This window comes from Capra hircus, chromosome 8 (assembly GCF_001704415.2).
Source record: "Capra hircus breed San Clemente chromosome 8, ASM170441v1, whole genome shotgun sequence".
Taxonomy (NCBI): domain Eukaryota; kingdom Metazoa; phylum Chordata; class Mammalia; order Artiodactyla; family Bovidae; genus Capra; species Capra hircus.
In genome coordinates this window covers 26,883,703-26,909,944 of record NC_030815.1, presented here as the reverse complement: position 1 = coordinate 26,909,944, position 26,242 = coordinate 26,883,703, and the positions used below count along the sequence as shown (strand labels likewise).

At 37.3% G+C, this 26,242-nt stretch overlaps 1 protein-coding gene across 2 annotated transcripts in view; it reads left to right on the top strand.

Moving 5' to 3' along the window:
* The window catches only part of CNTLN (centlein), a 355,730-nt gene that overhangs the window by 216,434 nt on the left and 113,054 nt on the right, over positions 1–26,242 (top strand). For both annotated transcript variants that reach the window (XM_018051925.1, XM_018051924.1), the window contains exon 13: positions 19,310–19,410. In XM_018051925.1, the coding sequence (XP_017907414.1) occupies positions 19,310–19,410 (101 nt within the window). The remainder of the gene's footprint in view (positions 1–19,309; positions 19,411–26,242) is intronic.

Sequence of the window (26,242 nt, the reverse complement as noted above, 5' to 3'; positions counted from 1 at the left end):
ATTGGCAGACAGGTTCTTTACTAGTGCACCACCTGGGAAGCTACTGTTGTTAGATTTGTACAAAGTAACTTTTGAAGCTATTATGAATGGTATTATGACTTTAGTTTTGGTTTCTGATTGTACATTGCCAGTATGTAGAAATGTTATATTTTTACATGTTGACATTATATCATACATTATTGATATATTATAACAAAATCTACTATGTTATTATTTTCTGTTTCCTCTGTTTCCCTTTTCCTGCTTTCCTATATGTCACTTGTACTTATTTTTAGAATTAGGTTTGAAAGTGGAGAGTGAAAAAGTTGTCCTAAAGCTCAACATTCAGAAAACAAAGATCATGGCATCTGGTCCCATCACTTCATGGGAAATAGATGGGGAAACAGTAGAAACAGTGTCAGACTTTATTTTGGGGGGCTCCAAAATCACTGCAGATGGTGACTGCAGCCATGAAATTAAAAGGCGCTTACTCCTTGGAAGAAAAGTTACGACCAACTTAGATAGTATATTCAAAAGCAGAGACATTAGTTTGCCGACTAAGGTCCGTCTAGTCAAGGCTATGGTTTTTCCTGTGGTCATGTATGGATGTGAGAGTTGGACTGTGAAGAAGGCTGAGCGCCGAAGAATTGATGCTTTTGAACTGTGGTGTTGGAGAAGACTCTTGAGAGTCCCTTGGACTGCAAGGAGATCCAACCAGTCCATTCTGAAGGAGATCAGCCCTGGGATTTCTTTGGAAGGAATGATGCTAAAGCTGAAACTCCAGTACTTTGGCCACCTCATGCGAAGAGCTGACTCATTGGAAAAGACTCTGATGCTGGGAGGGATTGGGGGCAGGAGGAGAAGGGGACGACAGAGGATGAGATGGCTGGATGGCATCACTGACTCGAGGGATGTGAGTCTGAGTGAACTCCGGGAGTTGGTGATGGGCAGGGAGGCCTGGTGTGCTGCAATTCATGGGGTCGCAAATAGTTGGACATGACTGAGCGACTGAACTGAACTGAACTGAACTGAAGGTTTAGGAGTATATGTCTTTGAATATGCTTTTCTTAGTGTTTGCTCTAAGTAGTTTACACACATAACTTATTACACTGTTTATTGGTATCAACATTTTACCACTTCAGAAATGTAACAACCTTACTTCCCTGTGTCTGTTTACCCTCCTCTTTTTATAATATGTTGTCTTAACTCTTTTCTCTAAATGCTTAAGAGAAGCTCATTAGTTGATATTACATTTTTTGCTTCAGCTGTCAAATATTATTTTAAAACTTTAAGAGAAGGATAGCCTATTTTTTTAATTAAAACTTTTCATTTTGTCTTGGAGGATAGCCAGTTAACAATGTTGTTATAGTTTCAGATGAATAGCAAATGGATTCAGCCATATATGTACACGTGTATCCAGTCTCCCCCAAACTCCCCTCCCATCCAGGCTGCCACACTGAGCAGAGTTCCCTGTGCTGTACAGTAGGTCCTTGTTGGTTATCTACTTTAAATATAGCAATGTGTACACAGTAGGATAGACTATTATGTAGTTTTTATTTTCCTAAGTTTTCTTCTTTTATCATTTTCTTTCTGTTTGAGGAGCTTTTCTTTAGACTGTCTTTTAAGGTAGGCCAAACATTCTCTACGTTTTCCTTTACCTCAAATGTCTTCACCTTCATTTATAAAGGATATTTCCACTGGATAGTGTTCTAGGTTGGCAATTTTTTTTTTTTTTTTGCCACTGGAAGACTATACCACTTCTTTCTGGCCTCCATGGTTTCTGATGAAAAATACTTTGTTAATTGAATCATTGCTCCCTTGAAAGTAATACATCATTCTCTCTAGGTATTTTTAATAATTTTTCCTTATTCTTAACTTTTAAAATTTTGATGATATGTTTTGGCACAGATTTCTTTTTGTTTATTCTTTTGGGAGTTTTCTATATTCCTTGAATCTCTAAATATGTGCCTTTTATCAACTTTGGGAAGTTTTGGCCATTATTTCTTCAAATATATTTTTCAGCCCCATATTATTCTTAGTCTGGGACTCAGTTATTAATGTATATGTTAGATCTTTTAGTATTGTCCTACTGGTCTCTGAAGCTTTGTTCATTTTACTTTTTAGACTATTTTATCTCCATTGTCCAAACTGGGTAATTTTTATTCTGTCTTCAAAATTCTTCCTTCTTTTGTCTGGCATCTCTTATTTAGCCCATGCAGTAAGGTTTTTTTTTTTTTTTTCAATTTTAGTTATTGTGAGTTCAGTTGTAAAATTTGGGTTGGATTCTTCTTTATATCTCTATTTGCTGAGATTTTCTATTTTTTTCAAGATTATACATAACCATTCATTGGAGCATTTTCATCATGGCTGTTTTAAAATCCTTATCAAGTAATTCTGACTTGTATGTTGTCTTGCTATCGTTTCTTAGTTATTTCACAATCAAGTTGAGATCTTCTTTGTTCTTGGTATGAGAAGTTATTTTCAGTACTCTCTTGGATATTGTAGTATTATTTGAGACTCTGGATCTTATTTAACTCTTTTGCTTTACAAATCTCTGATGACATCATGCTTGCGGGAGGAGGTCACATTGTTACTGCCAGGAAGGGTGGGAGTCTTAGCTGCTAACTTGACCCCTGCTGACATCACATGGAAGGTGGTGTGAAAGGATGCCTCATTACTACTTGATGGGCGTGGAAGTCCAGGCTTCTTATTTGGTTTCATTGATAGAAAGAGCTAGGCTGTTTCTTCTTCTTTCTCCAGTAGTATATGGCTGGAGTGGTTATTATCAATAAGATTTCTGTCCTGCTAGTCTGTCCCTTTCCTGGTTCTTTGGCTTGAGAGAGCAGACATTCCTTGAGACATTTTGTTTGTGTATTTTGGCATTTTTCCAGTACTAAATTGAGAATTTTAGGAGGAAAGAAGAAAGCTATGGAACTTATCACTGTGATTTGTTCTTCTAGTGTTGTTCCTCACTCCTAAGGTCCTTATCCTATCCTTCTCTTTGCCTTTCGGAGTCTTTCTGTATTTGTTTTATGTACAGATTTTCCTCAGCTGTTGATGAGGTTGTCTTGATAAGCCCATCCTAAGTTTAACATATCGTAAGTTAAAAAAGCAGTTAATATACCTACCCTGAATGCTTGCTAAATCACTTTTGTGTCCAACTCTTTGTGACTCCATGGACTGCAGCGTGCCAGTCTCCTCTGTTCAAGGAATTCTACATGAAAGAATATTGGAGTGGGTTGCTATGCCCTCCTCTAGGGGATCTTTCTGACCCAGGGATCGAACCCACATCCCTTACGTCTCCTGCATTGGCAGGCGGATTCTTTACTACTAGTGCCACCTGGGAATCCTATAACTACCCTGTGCTGTGCTTAGTCACTCATTCATGTCTGACTCTTTGCGACCCCATGGACTGTAGCTTGCCAGGCTCCTCTGTCCATGGAATTCTCCAGGCAAGAACACTGGAGTGGGTTGCCATTCTCTTCTCTGGGGGATGTTCCGAACCCATTGATTGAACCCAGGTCTCCTGCGTTGCAGGCAGATTCTTTACCGTCTGAGCCATCAGGGAAGCTATATAACTACCTCCTACCTGATATCATATCTTAGTCTACCTTAACTTAAATGTATCTGAACACTTAAATATGCCTGCAATTGGGAAAATCATCTCATGCAAAACCCATTTTATAATAAAGTGTTAAATATCTCATATAATTTATTAACTAGTGTACTGAAAGTGAAAAATAAAATAGTGGTATGGTTATAGAGTGGTTGTGAGTTGTAAATGGCTGTTCACTCTTGTGATTGTATGACTAGCTGGAGGTGCAGCTCCCTGCAGCTGCCCAGCCCAGTATCTTTCAGGATGCCACTAGCCCAGGAAAAATCAAAGTTCAAAATTCTAAGTACAATTTCTACTGAATGCATATTGCTTTCATACTATTGTTAAGTTGAAAAGTCATTGTCAAACTATTGTAAATAAAGGACCACCTGTAATTGTGGTCAGAGTGTTTATATTTAATTAATGGGAAGAATAGGGGTAATATGTCTACTTATCAGGAATCAGAAGTTTCAGCTGGTTTTTCTATAGACCAGGCACTCTTATCTTTGTGGTATACAGCAGGATCTAGTTTAATAATACTCAGTCCTGACTATTTAAGGGGTAAGTTTTACCCTTATTTATGCAGTAATAGGGGCTTCCCAGGTGGCACTAGTGCTAAAGAATCTGCCTGCCATTGCAGGAGACCCAAGAGACGAGGTTCAGTCCCTGGGTTGAGAAGATCCCCCGGAGCAGGAAATGGCAAGCTGCTCTAGTATTCCTGCCTGGAACATTCACTTCATGGACAGAGGAGCCTCATGGGGTACCGTACATGGGATCACAAAGAATCAGACACTGAGCACATACAGTAATAGCTGTCTTTAAACTGTAAGGCTAGAAAACAGTCAAAGAAAATGTCCACAGATTTGAGTAGTACTTGTAACTCCAGTCTTAAAAACTGAGTTTACTTTCCAAGACCTTAATAAGAAATTCTCTGACAACTCTAAATCCAATCTGGTTGTAAAAGTTGAATTAACCTTCCAACTCTTTGCCACCCCATGCACTGCATAGTCTATGGAATTCTCTAGGCCAGACTGCTAGAGTGGGCAGCTGTTCTCTTCTCCAGAGGATCTTCTCAACCCAGGGATCGAACCCAGGTCTCCCATATTGCAGGTGGATTCTCTACCAGCTGAGCCATTAGGGAAGCCCCAATAAAAAAATTATGACAACTCTAAATTAGTTTTTAAAATACAACTAAAATGGCACTACTGCTGACCTATATTACTGTGGTTTTACCAATAATTATGGTCAGAGTTTTTGTTGTGACTATAGTATGGCATTCTAATGATTTGAAAAATTTGCATGGATTATAATTCATATAATAATTCAGTTAGATTTATAAAATACATCTACTTATTATATTATAATGATATCCTTATAAAAGACTATGAACTTAGTAGTTATGAACTATAAATTGGATGGTTCATTCAATATTTATCTAATAAATATTCATATTTTCATTTATTTATCTATTCAGTATTTAAACTATCATTCAGAACTAGGTGCTAAGCTAGGGACTTAGTATGCAGTGGCATACTGAAGAGTAATAATTTCAAACTAATGAGGTTTTTTCTTTGGGCACTTGCTGTGTACGGATAAAGTGAAACCACTTTTTGGGATGCTAGATAGAAAGAAGCAAGGAAAGCCTACAGAAATGTCAGTAGACTTATAGCCTTTTCACTTAGTTGAGGATGTTGCCTTACTGACACTAAGTTAAATGTATGAACTAACAATATAATGTAACATCCTGCTAAACAAACGTGGTGAAATTCTCCTAAATATAAACAGTATAAATGTTTGTGTACATTCTTTCTGAGTAGTAAATATTAAAGGGGTTCCAGTACTGCAAGATATTAAGCTTTTCTTATACAGCAAATCCACCTCATCTTTGATATGAACCCTAGAAGTCAAGGGAAGATGCACAGAAATTCACAGTATGTTTTCTGTATCCTTGGCTAAATAAATCAGGAGCTTGTAGTGGGTGGGTTCAGTTCAGTCACTCAGTCGTGTCCGACTCTTTGCAACCCCATGAACCGCAGCACGCCAGGCCTCCCTGTCCATCACCAACTGCCGGAGTCTACCCAAACCCATGTCCATTGAGTCAGTGATGCCATCCAACCATCTCATCCTCTGTTGTCCCCTTCTGCTCCTGCCCTCAATCTTTCCCAGCATCAGGATCTTTTCAAATGAGTCAGCTCTTTGCATTAGATGGCCAAAGTATTGGAGTTTGAGCTTCAACATCAGTCCTTCAAATGAACACCTAGGACTGATTTTTAGGATGGACTGGTTGGTTCTCCTTGCAGTCCAAGGGACTCTCAAGAGTCTTCTTCAACACCACAGTTCAAAAGCATCAATTCTTTGGCACTCAGCTTTCTTATAGTCCAACTCTCACATCCATACATGACCACAGGAAAAACCATAGCCTTAACTAGATGGACCTTTGTTGACAAAGTAATGTCTCTGCTTTTTAATATGCTGGATAGTTTGGTCATAACTTTTCTTCCAAGGAGTAAGCGTCTTTTAATTTCATGGCTGCAGTCACCATCTGCAGTGATTTTGGAGCCCCCAGAAATAAAGTCAGTCACTGTTTCCACTGTTTCCTCATCTATTTGCCATGAAGTGACCGGATCGGATGCCATGATCTTAGTTTTCTGAACGTTGAACTTTAAGCCAACTTTTTCACTCTCCTCTTTCACTTTCATCAAGAGGCTCTTTATTTCTTCTTCACTTTCTGCCATAAGGGTGGTCTTATCTGCATATCTGGGGTTATTGATATTTCTCCTGGCAATCTTGATTCCAACTTGTCCTTCCTCTAGCCCAGCGTTTCTCATGATGTACTCTGCATATAAGTTAAATAAACAGAGTGACAATATATAGCTTTTACATACTCCTTTTCCTGTTTGGAACCAGTCTGTTGTTCTATGTCCAGTTCTAACTGTTGCTTCCTGACCTGCATACAGATTTCTCAGGAGGAAGGTCGGGTGGTCTGGTATTCCTATCTCTTTCAGAATTTTCCACAGTTTATTGGGATCCACACAGGCAAAGGCTTTGGCATAGTCAGTAAAGCAGAAATAGATGTTTTTCTGGAACTCTCTTGCTTTTTCAAAGATCCAGCAGATGTTGGCAATTTGACTGCTGGTTCCTCTGCCTTTTCTAAAATCAGCTTGAACATCTAGAAGTTCACCATTCATGTATTGCCTGGCTTGGAGAATTTTGAGCATTACTTTACTAGCATGTGAGATGAGTGCAATTGTGTGGTAGTCTGAGCATTCTTTGGCATTGCCTTTCTTTGGGATTGGAATGAAAACTGACCTTTTCCAGTGGGTAGTTTCTTTTTTTTTTCCAGTGGGTAGTTTCGATCTTTTTATACTAACTTGTAGTCTGTAGAAAATGCTGCAGCTAAGCACTCTGCTAGACACAGGTACACATGGAGAAATAATATGCCACCCTTTTATGGGATCTCACAGCTTAGCAGGGAAATCAACAGATGTAGAATAAAAACTTGCAATAAGGAAACAGTAGTGACAGAAAATGGGGAAAGTGACATTATGATTTGTCCATTTGCTCAAACCAAAGCCCTAGAGGATTATAATTGATTTATTTCTCTATCTGAGCTTCTTATTACAGTCCATACCAAATCTTAATAATTCCATATCAGAAATATTTCTAGATGTATATTTCTTTCCATTCTTGTTTATCAGTGCCCTTATCCAGATCACCATCATATCTTCCCCACTGCTACAGAGTGATCGTTTAATATACAAACAGCATATTTCTCCCCTGCTTTAAAGCCTTTAATATCTTTCATTGCTCTTAAGATAAAATCAAAATTCTTTATATAGCATACTTGAACATCTTGTCCTCCTTCTATATCTTCCTTACTTTACCATTTTTTCCCTATATGGATATAAGTATGTGAACACAAAATATTTGCAAATAATTACTGATATGTTTCCAAGTTAATGCTGAGTCGTGAACTTGTCAGGGAAGACAGAGTTGGGGGCCAATTATAAAGGAGAATAGAATTTGTGATAAAAGACTTCAATTTCTTGAGTTAAAATCAAAATATCAGGGTAGGAAAGTTCAGCTAACTCTTTTTCTTTTGCAAAGCAAGATTCCCTGTCTTCCTAAGCAAGACTTTTTTTCCCCCGTTTGTAGCAATGAGGGTTTTAGGAACTGCATTTCTTTAACATGATTTGGAAATGTAGTTCCTAGGGAAACAAATGTCCGCTAATCATGGCATATTTTGGGAACAAATATATTTTTGGATAACCACTGCTGCTGCTGCTGCTGCTAAGTCGCTTCAGTCGTGTCCGACTCTGTGCGACCCCATAGATGGATAACCACTAACAACATGCAAATTACATATTAATTTTATTTTAAGGCATACAGTTCAGTGGCATTTAGTACCTTTGCTGTGCTATACAGTGAATTCTTTCCATTTTTGCCCGCTTCTTTCTCATTCCTTGTCTTCTATCTGTCCAAAATATAGAAATGGTTTGTATTTTTGTTTTCTATAAAATCTATCAAAATCACATGGAATATAATATATATTTTTGTTGTGGTATAATACACAAACATAAAATTTACCATTGTAACCATTTCTAAGTATAAAATGCAGTGCCATTAAATATACTCACACTGTTGTGCTACCATCACTGCCATCCATCTTCAGAACTTTATCTTCTCATATTGTAGCTCTGTACTAGTTTACCTCCTTCCCTCAGAACTTCTTCATTTTTAGTCTCTCTGAATTTGCCTGTTCTAATTATCTCATATAACTGGAGTCATAGAATATTTTTATTTTTGTGTCTGGTTTATAAATATCTTTTTCCAAGTTGTAACTTGTGTCAGAATTTCTTTTCTTTTTAAGGCTGAGTAAAATGGCTTTGTATGTATTATATATACCTCATTTTATTTATCCATTCATCTGTTAATAGATACAGATATTCTACCTTTTGGTAGAATTTAATAATATTTGTGTTGTATTTTCATTGTATTTTGCTGAACACTTAACAAGATTATTAGCTAAGAAAAAATCACTTAGTATTTATTGGCAGATATTTCACTTAAGTAAATGGCAAGTATTTTTTGAGTTTTATTTTCTAACTCTAGAGATTGCTTTTTGACATTGATAACTTAAATGTTTTTTATACATATGAGATCACATTCATATGGTATTTATTTTTTGAGTTCATATATCTTAGATCCATTCAGGCTACTATAACAAAATACCACAAACTCGGTAGCTTATAAACAATAGAAATTAATTTCTTACATTTCTGGAGGCTGGAAACCAGGATGCCAGCATGGGCTGGTGAGGCCCTTCCTCCAGATTGCAGACTTCTTGTCTTATCCTTACACAGTGGAAGGGGTGAACGTATTCTCTGGGCTTTCTGTACTAACCCCATGTATGACAGCTTCACTCTTTGACTTAATCACCTGCCCAAAGCCTCACATCCTAGTGCCATCATTTTGAGGAATTAGAATTTCAAGATGAATTTCAGGGGAATGCATTCAGATCATAATGCCAACATATGAAATTTTAAATTTAATTTTTCTCTTAAATTGTTTCTAAATATATGAGGAAGTATAGATATTTTTAACTACATAAGGTATTACACAGGGTTTACTTTAAGATTTCCATAGTAAATCTTAAGTGTTTAGTGAATAATCATTTGATTTTTATTAAAAAAAAGATATTAAAGCTACTTTAAGTATATTTTGTCATACTAACTCAGTCTATTTTAAAATACTCTTTCTTTCTCTAGGGAAAATAATTTTATCACAAATGTTGAGTTTGTGACCATCTAAATTAAATGCTAATAACCATATATAAATATCAGATCCTCAGGCTTTATAAAAGTTTTGTTTTCCAGTGCAGAGCAGGGTTCTTAAGAAATAAATGATATCATCAATGTAGGAATTCTTTTGGCAGTTATCTTCAGAATTATAAAGTCATTTTATTTAGTAATATCTTTTTCCAATATTTGTAATTCTATTTGGAGAAAATAAAAAACTGTTGAAAGAAAAATTTCACTTTGAAATAGATGCTTAGGATCTTTAAAATTTTTAAATAACATGAACTAAGGTATATAAATAAGGGTGTTCACTGTAGTATTTTTGTAGTAGTGAAGAACAATAAGCAATCTAAATGTCCATAATTAGCTGATATAAGTGCATCATGATATATTAATGTTGTTATTGTTCAGTAGCTAATTCATGTCCAACTCTGTGACTCAGTGTACTGCAGCGTGCCAGGCTCCCTTGTCCTTCACTATCTTCTGGAGTTTGCTCAAATGCATGTCTACTGAGTTGGTGATACTATATTTATATTAAATGTAATGTGAGCTATGCTACATTTAACATGAATGAATTGGATCTACAAAGCAATGTATAGATCCTCAAAAGCAAAAGTTGAGTTAAATGAAGAAAATTCAGTAATAGTATATATACTGTGTTCTCTAAAAATATAGAAATTTAAGTCAAGAACAGCACTGTTTTTGTGAATATATATATATGTGTGTGTGTGTGTGTGTGTGCACATACACACACACACATATATCCACAAAAATATACTTCTATATAATTGTATACACAGACATATATATACAGTATGTAAAAATGTAAGGTACTCATTATTTCTAGGGAGGGAATAAAAGTGGAATAACTGAATTGTTCACTTTAGTTCAGTTAAGTCACTCAGTTGTGTCCGATTCTTTGCAGCCCCATGGACTGCAGCCTGCCACGCCTCCCTGTCCATCGCCAACTCCCAGAGTTTACTCAAACTCATGTTTGTTGAGTCAGTGATGCCATCCAACCATCTCATCCTTTGTCGCCCCCTTCTCATCCTGCCTTCAATCTTTCCCAGCATCAGGGTCTTTTCAAATGAGTCAGTTCTTCGCATCAGGTGGCCTAAGTATCAGAGTTGCAGCTTTAGTTGCAGCTTTAGCGTCAATCCTTCCAATGAATATTCAGGACTGATTTCTTTTAGGATGGACTAGTTGGATCTCCTTGCAGTCCAAGGGACTCTCAAGAGTCTTCTCCAACACCACAGTTCAAAAGCATCAGTTCTTTGGCACTCAGCTTTCTTATAGTCCAGCTCTCACATCCATACATGACCACTGGAAAAACCATAGCCTTGACTAGATGGACCTTTGTTGGCAACGGAATTGTTGTTGTTAAATTGCTTAGTGTTGTACAACTCTTTGCAACCCCATGGACTGCAGCACGCCAGGCTTCCCTGTCCTTCACATTCTCCCGGAGTTTTATCAACAATGTTGAGTTTGTGACCACTGAATTAAATGGTAATAACCATATATAAATATCAGATTTCATTGTGAGTGATACAGCTGATGCCATCTAACCATCTCATCCTCAGTAACAAAATAATTTTTTCACAAAAATGAAAGCTATGGATTAAATATTACATAATATTAGTATTTTAAAATCTAAATAATTGGTGCAGTAATGTTGGTTGCCTTAGTCTACATAATTGTTTGTGTCTGAGACATGTTTCTGCCTTTTAAAATATGTACTCAAAAAATAGTAATCTCAAATGTCAACACATAATGCAAGGATGTTAACTACAGAATTATTTATAATTATGAAAAATGGAAACAACCAAAATAGCAGTTGATATACCTGTATAGCTGAAAGAGATGGGAATACCAGACCACCTGACCTGCCTCTTGAGAAATCTGTATGCAGGTCAGAAAGCAACAGTTAGAACTGGACATGGAACAACAGACTGGTTTCAAATGGGAAAAGGAGTATGTCAAGGCTGTATATTGTCACCCTGCTTATTTAACTTATATTCAGAGTACATCATGAGAAATGCTGTACTGGAAGAAACACAAGCTGGAATCAAGATTGCTGGGAGAAATATCAATAACCTCAGATATGCAGATGACACCACCCTTATGGCAGAAAGTGAAGAAGAACTAAAAAGCCTCTTGATGAAAGTGAAAGAGGAAAGTGAAAAAGTTGGCTTAAAGCTCAACATTCAGAAAACGAAGATCATGGTATCTGGTCCCATCACTTCATGGGAAATAGATGGGGAAACAGTGGAAACAGTGTCAGACTTTATTTTGGGGGGGCTCCAAAATCACTGCAGATGGTGACTGCAGCCATGAAATTAAAAGACGCTTACTCCTTGGAAGAAAAGTTATGACCAACCTAGATAGTATATTCAAAAGCAGAGACGTTACTTTGCCAACTAAGGTCCATGTAGTCAAGGTTATGGTTTTTCCTGTGGTCATGTATCGATGTGGTAGTTGGACTGTGGAGAAGGCTGAGCACCGAAGAATTGATGCTTTTGAACTGTGGTGTTGGAGAAGACTCTTGAGAGTCCCTTGGCCTGCAAGGAGATCCAACCAGTCCATTCTGAAGATCAGCCCTGGAATTTCTTTGGAAGGAATGATGCTAAAGCTGAAACTCCAGTACTTTGGCCACCTCATGCACAGAGTTGACTCTTTGGAAAAGACTATGATGCTGGGAGGGATTGGGGGTAGGAGGAGAAGGGGACGACAGAGGATGAGATGGCTGAATGGCATCACTGACCCGATGGATGTGAGTCTGAGTGAACTCCGGGAGTTGGTGATGGACAGGGAGGCCTGGCGTACTGCGATTCGTGGGGTCGAAAGAGTCGGACACGACTGAGCGACTGAACTGAACTGAACTGATAGCTAAAAGTTACCTGTATAGCTAAATTATATAAATATATATATTTATTATAATATAATGATATTGTATTCTTACCATACGTAGAAATCAATTCTGGGTGAACTACAGGTCTAAATTTGAAAGATTAAGTAATAAAACTTTTAAGGGAAATCATAGAAGAGCACCTTTTTGTCTTCGTAGTAGACAAAGATTTAAAGAATAGACTAATTTAAACTAAAATATGGTAAACAGGGCTGTGTTAAAATCAAGAACTTCTGTTCATTGAAAGATACCATTCAGTTAATCAAAAGGCAACTTTCAGAGCCTAGTAAGATATATCAGAGTACAAAAAGATAAAGGAATGTCTAGCAAAGGGCTAATACCCAGAATATATAGTTCCTGTGAATAAATAAGAAAAGGACTGTCAATCCAGTACAAATATGAGCAAAACATTTGAACAAATATTTCACAAAGGAACTATTTCCAGATATGAAAAAGCACTCAAATTGCTTTGTTCTCTTACTAGTTTTTTTTTTTTCAATTTGGAAGCTTACATCATTGTAGGTCTTTCTCCTTTCTAATATATGCATATAATGATCTAGAAATGCATGTAGGCACCGCTTTAGCACTTCACAAATTTTCAAAGATTGTGTTTTATTTTTTTATAAGTTCAAATATTTTCTAATTCTTCTTAGATTGTTCATTGAGAGAAAAGTATTTTAAAGTAGTTTCTTTAATTTCACATATCTGGGGATTTTCCAGAGATAATTGGTGTTGATTTCTACTTTAAGTGTTTTGGTATTGTGGCCATAGAAAATAATTTGCATGATTTAATTTTTTAAAATTTTATTTAAAATGTTTTATGTTTCAACATTATATTTTTATTTTGATGCAAATCCATAGCACTTGAAAACAATATGTGTTTTGATGTTATTGGACAGACTTTGATAAATTTTCAGTGAAGAGTTTTCATTCTATGTCCTTAAGGATTTCTGTCCATTTTTTTTTCTGTTATTTACCCAGAGAAGTGTGTTTAAAATTTCAGTTTAAATATTTTCAGATATATTAAAACACCTTGTTAGCATAGACTTGGAGTACCCTATTCATTGGAATGACCCTTTTGGGTTCTTTGCTGAGTACCCCTAACGTTCAACGAGATTCTTCCCTCTACCTGGTTAGAATTCACATGTCTCCCAGTGCAGAGCTCTGGGAATAATTCGGAAGCACTGATTGTTCTCAGCTTGCCTCATTGAACTTCATACTATGCTTGTGCAACGAAATATTCAGCCAAAGACTCAAATGAATTGTAGTGCCAGTTTCTACAGCTCCTCCTCTGTAGCTTCCTCCTCTCTGAGTACTGTGCTTTACAAATTTCAAACATTTCAGCTTTCCCAAACTCCAGTCTCTTTTCCTTCAGATCACTGAAGACTCCCTCTTCCTACATCATGACATCATCATGAGTGCCTCCTGGCAGAAATCTGAGGACTCTCTTTGTTGATCAAAGTTCACTGTAGCCTGTTCTCCACCATCTGAATACAGTCATCTCTCATAATTTGTCCAGTCAGAAGTAGATTTTGAATTGTGGTTCCCATACCAAACAGGACATCAGATACAGCAGAATAAATAGATAATAAATCTGAGTCCCTAAGTAGCCAATGTTCAACCTGCTTGGGAGTGCCTGGGCACTTACTCTGTCAACTACTTTTCCAAATATCCATTAAGATGTGTGGTTTGTTGGTACTTATTTTGACTCAAGAACAAGGCAGTCCCTAATGTTTATAAATGCTTCACATTAACAGTATAGACTTTGTGAATTCTTCCTTAAAAAAAAAAATGTAAGCACAGCATACCTCTAAAGAAGCATGAAATAACATTTCCAACAGCTCTAGCCCTGTGTTCCACCGGGTTAGTGATCTAAGTAAGAGCCAAGGAAAACTAAGATGAGCTACATCTGGTTTTTCTTTGTGGGGCCATCTTGCTGCATTATGTTCTATGTTCTTAGCAAAACAAAGCAAGAACCTAATTTAAACTTAATCACTTTGTGGTTGGGTATAGATGTGTGTACTTCCCAGGTGGCTCAGTGGTAAAGAATCTACCTGCCAATGCAGGAGACACAGCAGATGCAGGTTCGATCCCTTGATCGAGAAGATCCCCAGGAGGAGGAAATGGCAACTACTCCAGCATTCTTTCCTGGGAAATCCCTTGGACAAAGGAGCCTGGCGGGCTACAGTCCATGGGGTCGCGAAGAGTTGGACATGGCTGAGCATGGATGCATATGTGTGTGCATGTTTGTTTGCCCTTCCCATCAGCCTGTAACCTAAGTGTAACCTAATTTCAAATGTGTAAGATTCCAGTTTGTTAAATCTTTATATATGTGTATTTATGTTTCTATGGACAAAAATATAATTATTTGTATTAAACTATAAACAGTTTTTTTCAGGAAGTAAATTGAGTGGGGGGAAGCAGAGACTACTTGTTTTTCTTCTTCCACTTTATATACCTTTTAATTTGAATTATTTTAAGAATTATATTTCTTGTTTAGTACATAAAAATTTAGAACTGTTGTATCTTCCTAGCAAATCATTTCTTTCACTGTCCTATAAGGACCATATTTATCCTTAATATTTTTCATTTTTTATGATTCTTTTAAAGATATTTCTTTCCTTCAATTTGATTATATTTTTAGTTCATTTTTGTGTTCTGCTAGTTTGTAAATTTTTGTTTTCCATTCTTTAAATGTTTTTTCTTGAAATTATAACATACTTCATTTGTTTGAGTCTTAATTTCTTCAGTATGCTTCCATTCTTCTTTTACAATGCAAGGATCTTCAAATGCTTTAATTCTGATCCTCTTATTCATCTAATATCATTTTGTTGTTCAGAATGTTAGTTTTACCTTCACTTAGATATTTTGATTGCTTTGCTTAATAAATGTTTGCTTGCTATTATGTACACATTTGTACTTCTTTCATCATCATTTCCTATTTTGTTGTATACATTGCTTTTGAGTTTGTTTTCTTCCTGAAATAGAACGTTCTTTAATGTAGGACCTGTGAGTAGTAAACCATGGAATATGGAAAATATTACTTATTTTCCATCTGATTTTGTTATTAGATTAAGAAGCAATCTTATTAAGATTGCTTCTTAATCTTCAGTTATTGTATGTTAAATATTGTCTCCCCACCCCCACCCCCCATTTTCTCAATTCTCTCTTCAAATAATTTCTATTAGATGCTTTCTGGCCTTCTCATTCCAACACACTATATATACAGTTACTGTTTCCTTTGCTTTGTTTCTTTGTGTTGTCTTTAATTTTACAAAGTTTTATTAGCTTTTAGGTGTGCCTTTTAATCCACTCACTGAACTTTAAATTTCAGTTATTATGTTGTTATTACTAGCTTTACTTTTATTTATTATCATTTCTAGATATAGTAGTTGGTTCTTTTTTTAAAATTTGTCTCTGAAAAAAAAAAATTTGTCTCTGTCATAAACCCCTGTTCTTTTTCATATATGTTTATAACTCTTCTTTTGTATTACCATTTTAAAAACTATAATTTTGTAAGAATTCATTTTAAATTATTGTGTTATCCCTCTTTCCTTGTAGATTCTCCCATTTTGAATGGGGTGATATACAGACTGTCATTTATGGCTTTGAGCTTATTCATATTTACTCTTATGTACAAACCTGACTTCTTTAAGAATTATTTTCTGTTGTGGTTTTCTTCTTGTCCATTCTCTCAGTTTTAGACACCTCTCTGTAGTGGATGACTGTGTCTGCCGGAACTCTCAATCTACACAGGTCATAAACCTGTTTTTACATTACTGTCATTTGTTCAGATCTCTGCAAACATATAATGGCTCAGTTTTAATGTCAGTAATACAGAAAATGTGGAGAAGGAAATGGCAACCCACTCCAGTATTCTTGCCTGGAGAATCCCAGGGATGGGAGAGCCTGGTGGGCTGCCGTCCACGGGGTCGCACAGAGTCGGACACGACTGAAGTGACTTGGCAGCAGCAGCAATATAGAAAATGAATTGAAAAAGAAATGCAAGAAGGCAAAGTGGTTGTCTGAGGATGCTTTGCAGATAGCTGAGGAAAGAAGAGAAGCAAAAGGCAAGGGAGAAAGGGAAAGATGTATCCAACTGAATGAAGAATTCTGGAGAAGAGCAAGGAGAAAAAAGAAGGCCTTCTTAAATGAGCAATACAAAGAAATAGGGGAAAACAATAGAATGTAAAAGAATGGAGATCTCTTCAAGAAAATTGAAACTATCAAAGGAACATCTCATGCAAGGATGGGCACAATAAAGGACGGAAATGTTATGGACCTAACAGAAGCAGGAGAGATTAAGAAGAGGTGGCAGGAATACGCAGAAGAACTATACAGAAAAGGTCTTCATGACCCGGATAACCATGATGGTGTGGTCACTCACCTAGAGCCAGACATCCTGGAATGTGAAGTCAAGTGGGCCTTAGGAAGCATCACTACAGACAGAGCTAGTGGAGGTGACAAAATTCCAGCTGAGCTATTTCAAATCCTAAAAGATGATGCTGTGAAAGTGCTGCACTCAATATGCCAGCAAATTTGGAAATCTCAACAGAGATTCCTGGCCACAGGACTGGAAAAGGTCAGTTGTCATGCCAATCCCAAAGAAGAGCAATGCCAAAGAATGTACAAACTACCATACATTTGCACTCATTTCACACGCTAGCAAGGTCCTGCTTAAGCCCTTCAAGCTAGCCTTTCACAGTACATGAACTGAGAATTTCCAGATGTACAAGCTGGGTTTTGAAGAGCCAGAGGAACTAGAGATCAAATTGCCAACATTTGTTGAATCATGGAGAAAGCAAAGGAATTACAGAAAAACACCTACTTCTGCTTCATTGACTACTAAAGCCTTTGACAGTGTGAATCACAACAAACTGTGAAAAATTCTTAGAGAGACAAGAGTACCAGACTACCTTACCTGTCTCCTGAGAAATCTGTTTGTGGATCAAAAAGCAAAAGTTAGAACCAGACCTGGAAAAACTGGCCGGTTCAAAACTGGGAAAGGAGTACAAGGCAATATATTGTTACTCTGCACTTTTAACTTACCTGCAGAGTACATCATGTGAAATGCTGAAGTAGATTAATCACAAGCTGGAGTCAAGGTTTCCAGGAGAAATATCAACATCCTCAGATAGGCAGATGATACCTTTCTAATGGCAGAAAGCAAAGAGGAACTACAGAGCCTCGTAATGAGAGTGAAAGAGGAGAGCAAAACTTAACATTCAAAAAACTAAAATCATGGCATCTGGTCCCATCACTTCCTGGCAGAGATTGGGAAACAGTAGAAGCAGTGACAGACTATTTTCTTGGACTCCAAAAATCACTGCAGATGGTGATTGCAGCCATGGAATTAAAAGACACTTGCTTCTTGGAAGGAAAGCTATGACAAACCTAGACAGTATATTAAAAAGCAGAGATACCACTTTGTCGACAAAGGTCTGTCTAATTAAAGCTAAGATTTTTTTTTTCCAATAGTCATGTTCAGATGTGAGAGTTGGCCCATAAAGGAGTCTGAGCAGCTAAGAATTGATTCTTTCAAATTGTGGTACTGGAGAAGACTCTTGAGAGTCCCTTGGACTTCAAGGATATCAAACCAGTCCATCCTAAAGGAAATCAACCATGAATATTCATTGGAAGGACTGATGGCAACCTACTCCAGTATTCTTGCCTGGAGAATTCCATGGATAGAGGAGCCTGGTGGGTTATAGTCCATGAGGTGACAAAGAACCGGACACGACAGAGTGACTAACACTTCCACTTTTGGGCTTCCCTGGTAGCTCAGCTGATAAATAATCTGCCTGAAATACAGGAGCTCCTGGTTAGATCCCTGTGTTGGGAAGATCTCCTGGAGAAAGGATAAGCTACCCACTCCAGTGTTCTTGGGCTTCCCTGTTGTCTCAGATGGTAAAGAATCCAACTGCAATGTGGAAAACATGGGTTTGATCCCTGGGTTGGGAACATCGTCTGGAGAAGGGAATGGCTACCCACTCCAGTATTCTTGCCTGGAGAATTCCAGACAGAGGAGTCTGGCAGGCCCCAGTCCATGGGGTTGCAAAGAGTTGAACACAGCTGAGCAACTTTCATTTTCACTTGATGCTGAAGCTGATGCTCTAATACCTTGGCTACTTGATGTGGAGAGCTGACTCATTGGAAAAGACCCTGACGCTAGGAACAATTGACAGCAAAAGGAAAAAGAGGGCAGCAGAGGATGAGGTGGTTAGATAGCATCACTGACTCAGTAAACATGATGAACTTGAGCAAACTCTAGGAGATGGTGGAGGACATAGGAGCCTGGTGTGCTACAGTCTATGAGGTCACAAAGAGTCAGACATGACTTAGTAACTCAACAACAACAATATATACTTATGTTTCTGATCACACTTGGTTGACTCTTTCTTGCCCTTAGACTGGACAAAAAGCTTTTTAATGGAACTTCAGCCAGATAAGCTCAGATACTCAGGTTTTCATTCAGAAAATGTTGTGTCCCAGCTTGCTGCAGTTAATCCAGTTTTGTGTCTCAGCCATGAAGGTCCCTGCAGATAAATTTTCATGTCCACTCAGGTCTCAAGGTCAGAGCTGTCCGTGGACGTTATTTAATCCAGGTCTGTTGTCATGATAGCTCAATTTCATTTTACTAGTAAGGGTTTTTTGCCTTTATTTGGCATCTTTAGATTTACTCTCTTTGTTTTCAGTGATATGTATTAATGTTTTATTATTATTTTATATCATGTATCTGTGTGTTGGAAAATGATCTGGTAAGTCAGATTTTTTTAAAATTATGTAGTTTATGTTTTTTAATTATTTAGTATGTTTATTTAGACAAAGTTAAAACTCAGTTGAAACATTTTACTTTAGAGATATCATTAAAATTCAATTTTAATTGTTAGGATTTGTTAATATTAATGTGCTCTAGCTTTTTTTACTAATTCATGTATTTAAAAAATTTTTTGCCACCTTTACATACATGTTTGCCATATTTTTCTTAACTTACATATTTAAAGTAATTGTTTATTATGTTAATTTTCATAGAATGAATCTTCAAGAAGAACTGGATAAACTTAAAGTACATATGTCTGTTGATAAAGCAAGAATACAAGAATTGAATACATTTATGGCAGAGAGAAGAGAAGGTAACTTTGTCAGAATAAATATTCAATGTAGGCAGTTTAAAATTATCCAGTTTTTTATGTTTTATTTTCAGCTTCTAAGAATCTTACCCTGTTCTCCCTATTTGTATTCTTTACTCCTTCGTATCTTATTAGCATTTTCATCTTTCATGAGAAAATCAAGTAGAGAGAACACTTAAAAGTTAGGTTTATAGTTTATTAAAGTTTTAAGGAAATATTTGATAAGGAGAGAATATTCATTTTTATTATTCATTGATGAAGTTTTATTGGTTATGTTTGTTCAAAGTTTTGTAGGTAATATAGAGTTATTGATAATGTAGAGGTAGTTACTATCAATAATTCATTTATATTTTCATATGACATTACATTTTCTAGAAGTGATGTGATTCTCACCTGGAGTCACAGTCTTAGAGCTAGAAGGAAACTTGGAGATCTGCAAATCTGAAACCTGCCTGAACCCTAGCCTGAGAGTATTTAGTAAAAGGGGATTATCTATTTCAATTGCAAGATTTTCCTTTGTTAAAATCAGGATAAGTGTATTTACTATATGACTTCAGTCTATCCTCAAGTAACCTCATTAAAAAAAGTAAATAAGGTTGATATGATAGAGTTCCTTCTTATTTAACCTTACTACAGCTTAATTGTTAACACTGTGCTTTTTAGCTGTTGACAAGTATACTCAGTTATTTATACTTAATAATTTGTATGTAATATTTGAATGTTTATATATCACTCATCTGGATTTTGTCACAGTTACTTTGTTGTTCCAGTTTCACTTATTTAGTATGGTCATGACTTGTCAAGGCCAATATTTGAATCCTTCTGTTTTACACCATTGATTTATGTCATATTTTAAACTTTGGAGAAGGGAATGGCTGCCCACTCCCGTATTCTGGGCTGGAGAATTCCATGGACTGTATAGTCCATGGGGTCACAAAGAGTTGGACATGACTTGAGTGACTTTCACTTAAGCTTGCTTTTTGACTGAGTTCTTTTTTTTTTTCCCCCATAGGTCAAGACAGTGACCATTAGTGACTGCCCAGTGACCACCTAGTGACTAAGATCACTAGGTGAAATACTGATGAGACCTTTATTTTTACTACTCTTTTTTCTTTTCTTTACTTTTTTTTTTTTTTAGCCATTCCCTGCGACATGTGGGATCATAGTACTCGAACCTGTGCTCCTTTCTTTTTTCTTTTGTTTTCTTTTTACCTTTTGACCCCCTTCACCCATTTCTTTTATCACCTCTGTTAATCATCAGTTTGTTGTCTGTATTTTTGAGCTTCTTTGTTTCTTTAGATTGCGCATATGAGAGACATCATATGTTATTTGTTTTTCTCTCTCTGACTTACTTTATTTAGCATAATGTCTGTGAGGCCCATCCATGCTATCACAAATGTCAAGATACTATTATTTTTTATGACTGAATAATATCCATTATATGTGTGTGTGTATATATATATATATATATATGCCACAGTTTCTTTCTGTCATCCATCAATGAACACCTAGGTTATTTCCATAGCTTGGCTATCATAATGCTGTAATGAACATTGGGGTGTATATATCTTTTCATGTTAGTGTTTGCATCTTCTTTAGTTAAATACCCAGAAGTAGAATTGCTGGATCATATGGTAGTTCTATTTTTATTTTTTTGAATAGCCTCCATATTATCATACAAAGTGACTGTACTTCTTTACATTCCCACCAGAAGTGCACAAGGGTTCTCTTTTCTCCACATTCTCACCAAGATTTGTTACTTTGTCTTTTTTGTAATAGATATTCTAAAAGATATGAGATGATATTTCAGTATGGTTTTGATTTGTGTTCCCTACTGATTAATGATGTTGAACATCTTTTCACGTATCTGTTGGCCATCTGTACAGGCATTTCTAGGAGATATTGTGAGGTATTTTTTCCAGATCACAACAATAAAATGAATATTGCTGTAAAGCAGGCCACATGATTTATGTGGTTTCCCGGTGTACATAAAAATTGTATTTATACTATATTGTATTTTATTAAGTGTACAATAGCATTACATCTAAAAAAATGCACTTACCTTAATTAAAAAGCACTTTATTGCTAAGAAATGCTATCTGTAGTCTGAGTTTTCAGTGGGTTGTAATCCTTTTGCTTGAGAAGGGCTTGAAATATTGGGAAAATTACCAAAATGTGGAACACAGACATAAAATGACCAAATGCTGTTAGAAATGGCACCTGTAGACTTGGCTGACAGAAGGTTGCCACACATACTCAATTTGTTGAAAAAACACAGTATCTAGGTAAAAAACACAGTAAAGCAAAGCATATTAAGCAAATTATTCCTGTATGTCTTCTTTTGAAGAATGTCTGTTTAGATATTCAGCCCATTTTTAAATTGGCCCATAATTTTCATTTTTGTGGTGTCCTTTTCTGGTTTTGGTATCAAGATAATATTGGCCGTGTAAAATGAGTTTGGAAGAGCTCCCTTCTCTTAAATATTTTGGAAGAGTTTGAGAAGAATTAATATTAATTCTCTAAATATTTTGTAGAATTCATTAATGAAGCCATCTGGTCCTGGTTTTTGTTGGATGGGAGGCTTTTGATTACTGATTCAGTCTCCTTACCAGTTATAAATCTGTTCAGAACTGATTCTTTGAAAAGATAAATAAAATTGACAAGGCTTTAGCTATACATATAAGGAAAAAAGAGAGGATTCAAAATAAAAAATGAAACAGGAGGTGTTACAACTGATAACTCAGAAACATAATACAAAGAATCATAGGAAAATACTTATAATAAATGAATCCCAACAAATTGCTTATCCGAGAACATAAATAGATAAATTCCTGGAAACATACCACTTAGTAAGACTGAACTATCATGAAATATTAAATCTGAGCAGAACAACTACTGTATTACTATCTGTTTTTACCATTAGGTCTCTTAATATTTGCTTTCTATATTTAGGTACTCTTATGTAGGATGTATGCTTTTGAACTATGGTGTTGAAGAAGACTCTTGAGAGTCCCTTGCACTGCAAGGAGATCCAACCAGTCCATTCTGGGGGAGATCAGTCCTGGGTATTCTTTGGAAGGAATGATGATAAAGCTGAAACTCCAGTACTTTGGCCACCTCATGCGAAGAGCTGACTCATTGGAAAAGACTCTGATGCTGGGAGGGATTGGGGCAGTAGGAGAAGGGGACGACAGAGGATGAGCTGGCTGGATGGCATCACCAACTCGATGGACGTGAGTTTGAGTGAACTCTGGGAGATGGTGATGGCCAGGGAGGCCTGGCGTGCTGCAATTCATGGGGTGGCAAAGAGTCGGACATGACTGAGCGACTGAACTGAACTGAACTGATGTAGGGTGTATGAATATTTGCAAATGGTAAATCCTCTTGTTGAACAACACATCATTATATAATATCCATCTTTGTTTTCTGCAACAGTCTTGTTTTAAAGTCTGTTTAGTCCGATATAAGTGTCACTACTTCAGCTTCCTTTGGTTTCCTTTTGCATGAAATAAGTTTTTCAATCCCTTCATGTTCAGTCTATGTGTGTCTTAACATGTATAGTGAATCTTTTGTAGTCAGTGTATAGATAGGCCTTATCTTATTTTTATTCATCTAGCTACTCTATGTCTTTTTTTGGAGAATTTAGGGCATTTCCACTTAAAATAATTGCTGATATGTATGTACATATTGATGTCTTTGTTAATTGTTTACTGGATGTTTTTTATAGTTCTGTTCTCTTCTTTTATATTTTGATAACTTTCTTAAGTTGTATAAATGTATTTATATTCCTTTCTGTTTATCTTTTGTGTGTTTATTGTAGGGTTTTGCTTTGTGATTACGAGGAGGCTTATGTTGCTTCCCAAATATCACTAGTGGAAAAGAACGTGCCTGCCAATGCAGGAAACATAAGAGACATGGGTTCAATCCCTGAGTCAGGGAGATCCACTGGAGGAGGAAATGGCAACCCACTCCAGTATTCTTGCCTGGAGGATCCCATGGACAGTGGAGCCTGGCGGGCTATAGTCCATCGGGTCAATAAGAGTCAGAAATGAATGAAGCATCTTAGCATGCAAACACAAAGGAGTCTTATATATGACAACGTGTATCTACAACAGCATCTCCTGAGTTGACAACACTTAACGTTAAAAAAATTTTTTCTGTATATTCGATTCAGTTCAGTTGCTAAATCATGTCCGACTCTTTGCAACCCCGTGAATTTCAGCACGCCAGGCCTCCCACTCCATCACCAACTCCTGGAGTTCATTCAAACTCAGATCCATTGAGTCAGTGAAGCCATCCAGCCATCTCATCCTCTGTCGTCCCCTTCTCCTCCTGCCCCCAATCCCTCCCAGCATCAGAGTCTTTTCCAATGAGTCAAATCTTCGCATGAGGTGGCCAAAGTATTGGAGTTTAAGCTTTAACATCAGACTTTCCAAAGAACACGCAGGATTGATCTCCTTAGAATGGACTGGTTGGATCTCCTTGCAGTCCAAGGGACTCTCAAGAGTGTTCTCCAACACCACAGTTCAAAAGCATCAGTTCTTAGGCTTCACAGTCCAACTGCCACATCCATACCTGACCACTGGGAAAACTATAGCCTTGACCTTTGTGGGCAAAGTAACGTCTCTGCTATTCAATATGCTGTCAAGTTTGGACACAACTTTCCTTCCAAGGAGTAAGCGTCTTTTAATTTCATGGCTGCAATCACCATCTGCAGTGATTTTGGAGCCCCCAGAAATAAAGTCTGACACTGTTTTCACTGTTTCCCCATCTGTTCCCCAAAAGTGATGGGACCAGGTGCCAGGATCTTCAGTTCAGTTCAGTTCAGTCGCTCAGTCGTGTCCGACTCTTTGCGACCCCATGAATTGCAGCACCCCAGGCCTCCCTGTCCATCACCATCTCGCGGAGTTCACTCAGACTCACGTCCATCGAGTCCGTGATGCCATCCAGCCATCTCATCCTGGGTCGTCCCCTTCTCCTCCTGCCCCCAATCCCTCCCAGCATCAGAGTCTTTTCCAATGAGTCAACTCTTCACATGAGGTGGCCAAAGTACTGGAGCTTCAGCTTTAGCATCATTCCCTCCAAAGAAATTCCAGGGTTGATCTCCTTCAGAATGGATTGGTTGGATCTCCTTGCAGGCCAAGGGACTCTCAAGAGTCTTCTCCAACACCACAGTTCAAACGCATCAATTCTTGGCGCTCAGCCTTCTTCACAGTCCAACTCTCACATCCATACATGACCACTGGGAAAACCATAGCCTTGACTAGACGGACCTTAGTCGGCAAAGTAATGTCTCTGCTTTTAAATATACTATCTAGGTTGGTCATAACTTTTCTTCCAAGGAGTAAGCATCTCTTAATTTCATGGCTGCAGTCACCATCTGCAGTGATTTTGGAGCCCCCCAAAATAAATTCTGACACTGTTTCTACTGTTTCCCCATCTATTTCCCATGAAGTGATGGGACCGGATGCCATGAGCTTCGTTTTCTGAATGTTGAGCTTTAAGCCAACTTTTTCACTTTCCTCTTTTACTTTCATCAAGAGGCTTTTTAGCTCCTCTTCACTTTCTGCCATAAGGGTGGTGTCATCTGCATATCTGAGGTTATTGATATTTCTCCCGGCAATCTTGATTCCAGCTTATATTTCTTCCAGTCCAGTGTTTCTCATGATGTAGTCTGCATATAAGTTAAATAAGCAGGGTGACAATATACAGCCTTGATGTACTCCTTTTCCTATTTGGAACCAGTCTGTTGTTCCATGTCCTGTTCTAACTGTTGCTTCCTGACCTGCATACAGATTTCTCAAGAGGCAGGTTAGGTGGTCTGGTATTCCCATCTCTTTCAGAATTTTCCACAGTTTATTGTGATCCACACAGTCCACGGCTTTGGTGTAGTCAGTGAAGCAGAAATAGATGTTTTTCTGGAACTCTCTTGCTTTTTCGATGATCCAGCGAATGTTGGCAATTTGATCTCTGGTTTCTCTGCCTTTTCTAAATCCAGCTTGAACATCAGGGAGTTCACGGTTCACGTATTGCTAAAACCTGGCTTGGAGAATTTTTAGCATTACTTTACTAGCATGTGAGATGAGTGCAACTGTGCGGTAGTTTGAGCATTCTTTGGCATTGCCTTTGTTTGGAATTGGAATGAAAACTGACCTTTTCCAGTCCTGTGGCCACTGCTGAGTTTTCCATATTTGCTGGCATATTGAGTGCAACACTTTCACAGCATCATCTTTGAGGATTTGAAACAGCTGCACTGGAATTCCTTCACCTCCACTAGCTTTGTTCATAGTGATGCTTCCTAAGGCCCACTTGACTTCACATTCCAAGATGTCTGGCTCTAGGTTAATGATCACATCATCATGATTATCTGGGTCGTGAAGATCTTTTTTGTACAGTTTTTCTGTGTATTCTTGCCACTTCTTCTTAAATATCTTCTGCTTCTGTTAGGTCCAGACCATTTCTGTCCTTTATCGAGCCCATCTTTGTATGAACTGTTCCCTTGGTATCTCTAATTTTCTTGAAGCGATCTCTAGTCTTTCCCATTCTATTGTTTTCCTCTATTTCTTTGCATGGATCACTGTAGCAGGCTTTCTTATCTGTTCTTGCTATTCTTTGGAACTCTGCATTCAGATGCTTATATCTTTCCTTTTCTCCTTTGCTTTTCGCTTCTCTTCTTTTCACAGCTATTTGCATTTCTTTTCCTTGAGGATGGTCTTGATCCCTGTCTCCTGTACAATGTCATGAACCTCATTCCGTGGTTCATCAGGCACTCTATCTATCAGATCTAGGCCCTTAAATCTATTTCTCACTTCCACTCTATAACCATAAGGGATTT